At 36.5% G+C, this 10,884-nt stretch overlaps 1 protein-coding gene across 24 annotated transcripts in view; it reads right to left on the bottom strand.

Annotated features, from left to right (window-relative positions):
- Window positions 1-6,727: 6,727 nt before the first annotated feature.
- CCDC18 (coiled-coil domain containing 18) overlaps window positions 6,728-10,884 on the bottom strand; it is a 110,259-nt gene continuing 106,102 nt past the window's right edge. For 14 of the 24 annotated variants that reach the window (XM_060411794.1, XM_060411758.1, XM_060411750.1 and 11 more), the window contains one exon: window positions 6,728-10,699. In XM_060411794.1, the coding sequence (XP_060267777.1) occupies window positions 10,154-10,699 (546 nt within the window). In that variant the 3' untranslated portion in view covers window positions 6,728-10,153. The remainder of the gene's footprint in view (window positions 10,700-10,884) is intronic. The other 10 variants (XM_060411810.1, XM_015092120.4, XM_027972208.3 and 7 more) reach the window with 1 other exon arrangement.

Raw genomic sequence — 10,884 nt, 5'->3', positions numbered from 1 at the left:
AATCAACGCTTTCAAGAATATGGGCCATGTAAGTACATGATGGAATGGTAGCTAGACTGAGGATGTGAGATTGAGGAAAAGATTTTTCTTTTTTAGGTTAGGTGGGACTAGGATATGTTTAATGTTGATGGGAAAAAAAAATTAACAGTTGACAAGAGAGATGAGAGGAAATTATTGATGAAGGGGATAAGTCCCTGAGGATACAGAGAGGGATTCAAAATAAAGGTAAACAGATTACCTAGAGGGAAACCTAAACTTCACTCAGGTGAACAAGAGGTAAACCAAGTGCAGATTAAGTTTGTAAATGAAGGGGCAGGAAACTGTAGAAATTCTCTGATGGCTGCCATTCTTTCTCTGGAGGAGGAGGTAAAGTCACCTGCAAAATATGTATCTGTGTGTGGGTGTCAGAATAGCCTTAGGAGTAGTGAAGATTTGATCCATGTGGAGATAAAGATTAATATAAAGAATCTTTAGGCAATGGCGTAAAATTAGGGTAAGATTAAGCTACTTTACAAACAGATCCTCAATATTCAGTGGTTTCAAAGACAGAATTTTATTTTTCTCTTATTCATCCAAGGAGAATGCTTGAGGTCACATAGGCATCCAGGTTCTTTCTATTTCGTTTTTCTGCCATCTCCTATGGTGTTTTCCTCATCTACATGGTTGACGTTGGGTTGCAGGCAATTCCAGCTTAAGAGAATGGAAAAGACCTTGGAGGAGCACATATATAATATTTTAATGCCCAGGCCTGAAGTTATACACATTTCTGTTTGTAGCCTTCTGATAAGAACTTAGTCACTGAAGAGGCTGGGAAATATAGTGTCTGGCCACTGGGCCCAGCTAAAACTCTGTAATTACAGAAAAACGAAAAGGACCAATTTTGGTGAAATATTAGTAGTCTTCTCCACAGTATGGTTGTATGCTTTTCTCAAACAATATATAACAACTTAAATATAGGGGGAAAAAAGAACAGTTAATGAATTGAGTAAAGCTTTTCCAAGTAACTAAAAAACTAAAAATTTGAGGATAATGGCAAGGAAGTGATTTGAAGTGACAGACCATCATAATACCTAGGTTAAATGAGAAAATGAATAATAACAGTAGGTAATAGGATTTACTGATCATTTACTATTGTCATGATTCTAAGTGCTCTAAGCATATTTGACTTAATACTGATAATAACCATATAAGGCATGTGCCATTTTCCTGAAACAAAGGCACAGAAAGATTGAATAACTTGCCCAATGTGATACAGTAAACTGGTGGCAAAGCCACTGGTTCAGAAGTAATCTGGTTCCAGAGCCCACACTCTTTACCTCAACATTGTACTGCCTCAATGATAGCAGTTATTGTCTATTGGGTACTTTCTAGTCAGGTAGTATACTAGTATTTCATGTGTGTTATCTAAATTTATCCTCACCATAAGCTTCTAAGGTACCTATTGCCTCTATTTTACATTTAAGGAGACTAAAGTTCAGTTAGTCAATAACTAGCTCAAGGTTATCTGCTTTTAAAAGTGAAGAAACCAGGATCAAATCCAGATCTATATGATCTCAAAGCCCATTTCTCCTTATTCTAAATATTTAAATTTTTATTAATGATATAGAACTCATGAGCAGTTAAGCCAGATATTGTAAGCATGTAAGTCAATGAACTTTATCAAATGTATATACCTGTGCTGTGTAACTAACAACCTAATCAAGACAGAACATTTCTATTATCCTAGGAAATTTCTTCTATCCCTTTTCTATTCAATTTCCTGCCCCTGAGAGATAAGCACTATTTTGATTTTTATTATACATTGGTTTTGTTTGTTAAGTCATATAAAGAGAGTCATATAGTATTTAGTTTTATGTATAGCTTTTTTCATTCAATATGTTTTTGAAACTTATCTATGTTATTCGGTTTAACAAGAGTTTATTCTTCTAATAGTATTTAAATGTATGAAGGTATCAAGTTGCCTATTCATTCTTCTATTCATGGACTATAGTTTTTCTAGTTTTTGGCTACAAATGAGAAAAGATACTATGGACATTAGTGTACAAGTTTTTTGGTGGACAAATATTTTAATTTCCCTAAATACCCAGGAATGGTACTGCTGGATCATATAACAGATGTAAGCAGAAATTAAAACGAACTGCCAAAGAATTTTCCGAAGTGATTCTAGATATTCTACATCACTTTGTGTTACCAGTCACTTTAATATTAGCTATTCATTTTTGTTGTTCATTTGTTAATATTAGCTATTCTAATGGGTAGCCTGTTGTGGTTTTATTTTCATTTTCTTAATGACTGAAGATGTTGAATACTTTTAAATGTTCACATGACCACTCACATATATTATTCTGTGAAGTATCTAAGTCTTTTACTTATTTTTAAATTGGGATTAAATTTTTTTTTAATTTATATTGTTTTTTCTTAAAAAAAATTTTTTGAGTACAAGTTTTACGTCTCACATATTTATAGTTCTTGCTCTGTAGTATGCATCTTCATTTTTAAAAATAATTTATTTTATTAAAGCGCGCTTTAGCTGGGCAGGTTTTTCTCTAGTTGTGTCAAGTGGAGGTTACTTTCTAGCAGCACTGAGTGGGATTCTCATTGTGGTGGCTTCTCTTGCAAGCACGGGCTATAGGGAGCATGCGCTTCAGTAGTTGCGACACATGGGCTCAGTAGTTGTAGCTCCCAGGCTCTAGAGCACAGGCTCAATAGTTGTGGCACATGGGCGTAGTTGCTTCGCAGCATGTGGGATCTTCCTAGATTAAGGATCATATCCGTGTCTCTTGCATTGGCAGGCAGATTCTTTGGCACTGAGTCACCAATGAAGCTCTCATTTTCTTAATGGTGAGAGATTTGAAAGAAGTTTTTAATTTTGATCAACTAATTTATTAATTTTTATAACTAGTGCTTTTTGGGTCCTAAGAAATTTCTACATACTTCAGAGTCATGAGGTTATTCTGTTTCTTCTAGAATTTTTTTAGTTTTAGCTTCTACATTTAGGTCTATGAGCCACCCTAACAATTTTAAAAATATGAGGTAGAGGTTGAGACTATTTTTTGCCCTTTGGTTTCTCCAAAAATTCCATCATTACTGGTTGAGGACTTTCCTTGCAAAATTGAATTACTTCGGTGCCTTGCTGAAAATCAATTAAAAATATACCTTTACATATTGTATATGTAAATATATATTAAATTATATAAATATATCATCTGTTCTGTTCCACTGATACATTTATGAGCTCATTTTTTGATCTACTGAATTGTAATTTTATAATAATTCTTGAAATTAGGTAGCACAGTGTAAGTCTTCCAACCCTGTTCTTTTTCAAGATTATTTGTCTACTCTAAGTCCTTAACATTTCCAATTAACTGTTAGAATCAGCTTGTTGACTTCTTTAAAGAAAAAGAAAAAAAAACCTACTGGAATTCTGTTTGGGTCTGCACTGAATCTATACATTAGTCAGTTTGGGAGAGAACTGACATCTTAGCAATAATGAACACCAAGTATGTGATATATATTCTCTATTTCTTTAAATCCTTGTCTTAGCAATGTTTTGAACTTTTTAATATACAAGTTTCATGTCTCACATTAAATTTTTTCCTCAGTACTTTATGTTACTAATTGTTGATATGAAAAAAGTTTTAGTGACTTGAATAGAAAACCAAACCAGACACAGCATTCCCTTAGGCCAAAGCCTCATCAAGGCCCTGTGCTGTGCTGTGCTTAGTCGCTCAGTCACGTCCAAGTCTTAATCAAGGCCCGAATGCTCTTCAATTCTGTAGAGGTTGAGAGGTGAGAAAGCTGCAGAAAAAAAGTTTGAAGCCAGCAGAGGCTGGTTCATGAGGTTAAGGGAAGATGCCACCTCCCCACATTACAAGGTGAAGCAGCAAGTACTGATGTATAACAGAAGCTGCAGCAAGTCACTTAGTTAAGAAGATCTAGTTAAGATAATGAAAGTGGCACACTAAACAACAGACTTTGAAAGTAGACCAAATAGCCTTTGACTGAAAGAAGATACCATGCAGGTCGTTCATAGATAGAAGTCAGTACCTGGCTTCAAAGCTGCAAAGACTGGCTCACCTTCTGTTAGGGGCTAACGCAGATGGTGACTTGAAGCCAATGCTCATTTTCCATTCTGAAAATCCCACAGCCCTTAAAAATTATGCTAAATTTACTCTGCCTGTGCTCTGTAAATGCAACAATAAATCCTGGATGGCAATACATCGGTCTACAACATGGTTTACTGAATATCTGAATCCAACCGTTGTGACCTACTGCTCAGAAAAAAGATTTCTTTCAAAAAATCTGTACTACTGCTCATTTACAAAAGACTTGGCCACTAAGAGCTTGGATGGAGATGTACAATCAGATTAATGTTGTCTTTATGGCTGTTTAACACAACATCCATTCGGTAGCCCAAGAGATCAAGGAGCAATTTCTACTTTCAAAGCATTATTGAGAAATAAAGTTTTCTAAGGCTATAGCTGAGTGATTCCTCTGATGAATCTAAGCAAAGGAAACTGAAAATCTTACAGAAAGGATTCACTATGCTAAATAACATTAAGAACATTACTGATTCAAAATATCATTACTGAGTCAAAATATCAACATTCACAGGAATTTGGAAGAAGTTATCCCAACCCTCTTGGATGACTTGGAGGTGTTTAGACTTTAGTGGGGGAAGCAGCAGGAGAACTAGAATTAGAAGTGGAGCCTGAAGTATGTCAAGGCTGTATATAGTCACCCTGCTTATTTAACTTATGCAGAGTACATCATGTGAAATGCCAGGCTGGATAAAGCACAAGTTGGAATTAAGACTGCCGGGAGAAATATCAATAACCTCAGATACACAGATGACACCATCCTTATGGCAGAAAGCAAAGAACTGAAGAGCCTCTTGATGAAAGTAAGAGGAGAGTGAAAAAGCTGGCTTAAAACTCAACATTCAAAAAACGAAGATCATGGCATCCAGTCCCATCACTTCATGGCAAATAGATGGGGAAACAATGGAAACAATGACAGACTTTATTTTCTTGGGCTCCAAAATCACTGCAGATGGAGACTGAAGCCATGAAATTAAAAGATGTTTGCTCCTTGGAAGAAAAGCTATAACCAACCTAGACAGCATATTAAAAAGCAGAGACATTACTTTGCCATCAAAGGTTGGTCTAGTCAAAGCTATGGTTTTTCCAGTAGTCATGTATGGATGTGCTGCTGCTGCTAAATCACTTCAGTCATGTGCAACTCTGTGCGACCTCATAGACAGCAGCCCACCAGGCTCTTCCATCCCTGGGATTCTCCAGGCAAGAGTACTGGAGTGGGGTGCCATTGCCTTCTCCGTGTATGGATGTGAGAATTGGACTATAAAGAGCATCGAGTGCTGAAGAATTGATGCTTTTGAACTGTGGTGTTGGAGAAGACTCTTGAGAGTTCCTGGGACTGCAAGGAGATCCAACCAGTCAACCCTGAAGGAAATCAGTCTTGAATATTTATTGGAAGGACTAATGCTGAAGCTGAAGCTCCAATACTTTGGCCACCTGATGTGAAGAACTGGCTCCTTGGAAATGACCCTGATGCTGAGAAAGATTGAAGGTGGGAGGAGAAGGGGACGACAGAAGATGAGACAGTTGGATGGTGTCACCGACTCAATGGACGTGAGTTTGAGCAGGCTCCAGGAGCTAGTGATGGACACGGAAGCCTGATGTGCTGTGGTCCATGGGGTCACAAAGAGTTGGACACGATTGAGCCACCTAACCGAAATGAAGTTTTGACGAAACTGCCACAATCTCAAGATGAAAGAATGGTTACTTCTTATGGATGAGCAAAGAGAGTAGTTTCTTGGAATAGAACCTACTCCTGGTGAAGATGCTGTAAAGCTTGTTGAAATGACAACAAAGGACTTATAATATTACATAAACTTAGCTGATAAAGCGGGATGTGAGAGAATTGAGTCCAGTTCTGAAAGAAGTCCTACTGTTGGTAATGTTATCAAACAGCACTGTATGTTACAGTGAACTGTTTGTTAAAGAGCGAGTCAATCAATGTGACAATCTTCACTGTTGTCTTATTTCAAGAAATTGCCACAGCCACCCCCAACATTCAGCAACCACCAAGAGAGAGGCAAGATCCTTCAGCAGAAAAAAGATTATGACTTGCTGAAGGCTCAGGTAATAGTTAGCATTTTTTAGTAATAAAAGCATTTTAAAAATAAGGCATGTACATTGATTTCTTTAGATATAATGCTACAGAGACTAACATACATAGTTATGTAAACATAACAAATTATGTTTCTTTACTGTGATTTAATTTGTTTACTGCTTTATTGCAATGGTCTGGAACTGAAGCTGCAATATCTCTGAGGTATGCCTGTAATATCTACTTTACAAGATTGTTATGTGGATTAAATGAGTCAACAAATATGAAGAGCCTAAAATAGTGCCTGGTAAGTGGTAAACATTTAACAAAAGTTAGCCATTATTAGTACAATTATGAACCTGTGGCAGAATGAGCTCTAAATTCATATTACTTCTTTTAAAAATAAAGTATCACTAGAAAAATAAGCAAACAATATGGGAGTCTGATTGAAAATATAAGTTATTCAAAGTACTTATGCATTTTAATAATGATTTCTAAGTAAAAGATAAAAGGAAAGTAGCAAGTTCAAACCAGAATAATGAATAAATTGAATTAATTTTCACAAAACGTATAAGTAAGCTTTAAAAGAAAGAACTTTCTTTAAAAATCTTAAAATATAAAATTTATTTAAAAGCAATAAAATACCAGTTTATATGAAGTAGGAACTACATATAATAAGTAAACACTACACAGTACCAAAAATTCCACTTTTCATCACATCAGCATCTTCTTTTAACTATAAATTTTCTCCCTGGAAAAATGCAAAGTAATAGATTATTATTTGAAATCATGATTTAACATTAAAAATCCACTATAATAATCAGGGGCATAATTTAAAACAAGAGTGGAGAATGTTTAGTCAGTTGAAAAACAAGAATCAGAAAGTCAGTAATGGATTGCATGGATGGAAAAAGCAAATAATTCTGGTTGGGGGGTCAGGAGGGAATGAAGGATTAAATTAAATTGATAAAGTCAATGAAAAACAGAAGAGAGAAAAAAGAGAGGAGAGAAAAACAGAGCAGAAAAAAAAAAGATAGGACAGAAATGCTTGTACAAAGAAGTAGCACAATATAGAGAAGTAGAAAAATAGAGGGAACCGTCTCAGGAGATTCTAAAACTACAGGTCAAATATTCCTGTCATATCTTGATCTTTACCTGGGCTAGGAATTTGAAAATGTTATCATGTCTCTAAGTATTTATTTGTACTCCTACTTCATCCTTTTTTTCCTTTCATTTTTAATTGTTACCTAATCACTGATTTTCTCAATTCTTATTCATCTTACTGCATGGTATACAGACCATATTTTGAAAACTGCTTTTTTTGAAAACAAAATGGATAAACAATACTTCTTTCAAATTCCTAATAAACTGTAAATCAGCTAATTAACTCACAACTGCTTTAAAGCAGGAGTTTTTAACTTGACATTTGTGTGAACTCTTGAAATTGTGTTCAAAATTGTATGTGTGTGTAACTTTTTAGAGTTTTTGAAGCTTTTGTCAAAACTGAAAGCAAACTACTACTCTGCTAGAGGCTTTATTGTGAATGGAACTGACAAAATAAACCATTAAGAAAATCCAAGAAAGGAAACTAACAATGTGGGATCTCAGTTCCTCGACCAGGGGATGAATCCAGTAAAAGCCTGGAGTCCTAACCACTAGGCTAGTCGCTGTGCTTAGTCGCTCAGTCATGTCTAACTCTGCGACCCCATGGACTGTAACCTGCCAGGCTCCTCTGCCCATGGGGATTCTCCAGGCAACAATACTGGAGTGGGATTGCCATTTCCTCCTCTAGGGGATCTTCCCAACCCAGGGATTGAACCTAGGTCTCCCTTATCGCAGGCAAATTCTTTACCATCTGAGCCATCAGGGAAGCCCTACTGGCCAACAGGGAGTTCCAAATTAAGCTCTTTTTAATCATGTAAGGAAGGATGTGGAGAAATGAATAAAAGCTCCAACACTGCGACAAAGCTAGTGGAGGTGATGGAATTCTAGTTGAGCTATTTCAAATCCTGAAAGACGATGCTGTGAAAGTGCTGCACTCAATACGCCAACAAATTTGGAAAACTCAGCAGTGGCCACAGGACTGGAAAAAGTTAGTTTTCATTCCAATCCCAAAGAAAGGCAAACTACCGCACAATTGCACTCATCACACACGCCAGTAAAATAATGCTTAAAATTCTCTAAGCCAGGATTCAGCTATACGTGAACAGTGAACTTCCAGATGTTCAAGCTGGTTTTAGAAAAGGCAGAGGAACCAGAGATCAAATTGCCAACATCTGCTGGATCATCGAAAAAGCAAGAGAGTTCCAGAAAAACATCTATTTCTGCTTTATTGACTATGCCAAAGGCTTGGACTGTGTGGATCACAATAAACTGTGGAAAATTCTGAGAGAGATGGGCATACCAGACCACCTGACCTGCCTCTTGAGAAACCTGTATGCAGGTCAGGAAGCAACAGTTAGAATTGGACATGGAACAACAGACTGGTTCCAAATGGGAAAAGGAGTACGTCAAGGCTGTATATTGTCACCCTGCTTATTTAACTTCTATGCAGAGTACATCATGAGAAATGCTGGGCTGGAAGAAGCACAAGCTGGAATCAAGATTGCCAAGAGAAATATCAATAACCTCAGATATGCAGATGACATCACCCTTATGGCAGAAAATAAAGAAGAACCTTTAGTTAGCCTCTTGATGAAAGTGAAAGAGGAGAGTGAAAAAGTTGGCTTAAAGCTCAACATTCAGAAAACGAAGATCATGGCATCTGGTCCCATCATTTCATGGGAAATAAATGGGGAAACAGTGGAAACAGTGTCAGACTTTATTTTTCTTTGGCTCCAAAATCACTGCAAATGGTGACTGCAGCCATGAAATTAAAAGACGCTTACTCCTTGGAAAGAAAGTTATGACCAACCTAGATAGCATATTCAAAAGCAGAGACATTACTCTGCCAACAAATGGCCATCTAGTCAAGGCCATGGTTTTTCCAGTGGTCATGTATGGACTATAAAGAAAGCTGAGTGCAGAAGAATTGATGCTTTTGAACTGTGGTGTTGGAGAAGACTCTTGAGAGTCCCTTGGACTGCAAGGAGATCCAACCAGTCCATCCTAAAGGAAATCAGTCCTGAATATTCACTGGAAGGTCTGATGTTGAAGCTGAAACTCCAATACTTTGGCCACCTGATGTGAAGAGCTGACTCATTGGAAAAGACCCTGATGCTGGGAAAGATTGAGGGCAGGAAGAGAAGGGCACGACAGAGGATGAGATGGTTGGATGGCATCACCAACTCGATCGAGATGGGTTTGGGTGGACTCCAGGAGTTGGTGACAGACAGGGAGGCCTGGCGTGCTGTGGTCCATGGGGTTGCAAAGAGTCGGACACGACTGAGCAACTGAACTGAACTGAACTGAGTCTGTCTTGAATCCATTCAAAAAACACTTTTTAAACATTTTAGGCCACCAAATCCACTTTGATATGTTTGAAACGAGGAAAATGGACATATCAAAAAAGGTGAAATTACCTGAAAGAAATCTTTACTTCTGTGTGCAAACTATAGATTAACTGCTTACAAACAATGTCAAGTTGTCTGTAATATATGTGTAGCAGCGATAAAGTTGCCTCTTCAGGACGGTATGTTTAAAAAATAATGGAAGTAGAAAAATCATGTGAATGTGATATTCTGAGTCACTATGGAAGCCTATGACCAAAACAAAAGGCTACCTGAATAATCTTTACTAGAATGGTTTCCAGGAAGTCTAGGAACACAACTAATTTTAGCATTCCAAAGAACATTTTCCAGTACTCTGGAGTTCAAAATACTTTCCTAGTATGAGGTAGAGTTAGTCTTTAATCAAGTATAGAGATTATACTTAATCAAATATTAGTCTATTTTAACAAAAATTAATTTTCAAAGCTAAATTTTCAACTCTACTTGTCTAGGTAAAAGCATTTTGAACTTACAAGGAGTTTTTTCATACTTTGAATAATTGTGCACATCACCTAATGACATGAGTATTTTATTTAAATGTATGCATTTTTTTCTTTAAAAAAGAAAATGATCCTCATTGGAGACAAATCATTGTAACTTCTAACGTATGAAATACATACCTGAGTTGAACCAGCACCTGTTTGCATAGAAGATCTTTTTAATAGTCGCACTTCTTTGTTTATGTATCTTAGCATTCCACTCAGAGTACTGAAGTCATTATTCTCAGAATTATCATCATATGTGAGAGGTTTAAATGAGTCTGACTGGGCATAAGTTAGATCTCTCTGGCTTTCTTCTAACGTTGAAGGTTGTTCCAATTGCATTTTTTTTAAGTCTTGTAGTAATTCTTCAGAAAGATCTTCATCACCATGAGTTCTGAAACTAAGATCACTGGCACTAATAGAGCGACGTAGTTTTCTACACTTGAAAAAAGCTGTGTGAGAATGCTTAGCTAATTTTGAATCTTGAATATCAGGCGTGATTTCTACTGGAGATGTAAATGGGGCTGGTAGAAATTTGATGTCTTCTGCCCTTTCATGTCCAGAAATTTTGGCTTGTAATCTGGTTAATTCTGATTCCTATAGAAAAATTGGTACATAGTAGGTGCTGATTACATATCTGTTAAATAAATGAATTACTTAGAAAATCATAGACTTAGAAGTCTTCTAAGTTAAACTTGGTTCTAGTACAGTACAGAAATTCTTTTATAACAACTCATGAGGGTTGTTAACTATGTTAAAACTACATAGTTAAAACTACGTTA

This window comes from Ovis aries, chromosome 1 (assembly GCF_016772045.2).
Source record: "Ovis aries strain OAR_USU_Benz2616 breed Rambouillet chromosome 1, ARS-UI_Ramb_v3.0, whole genome shotgun sequence".
NCBI classification, from domain to species: Eukaryota; Metazoa; Chordata; class Mammalia; order Artiodactyla; family Bovidae; genus Ovis; species Ovis aries.
Note: the sequence above shows the minus strand (reverse complement) of the source record. Positions and strands in the feature narration are given on the sequence as shown.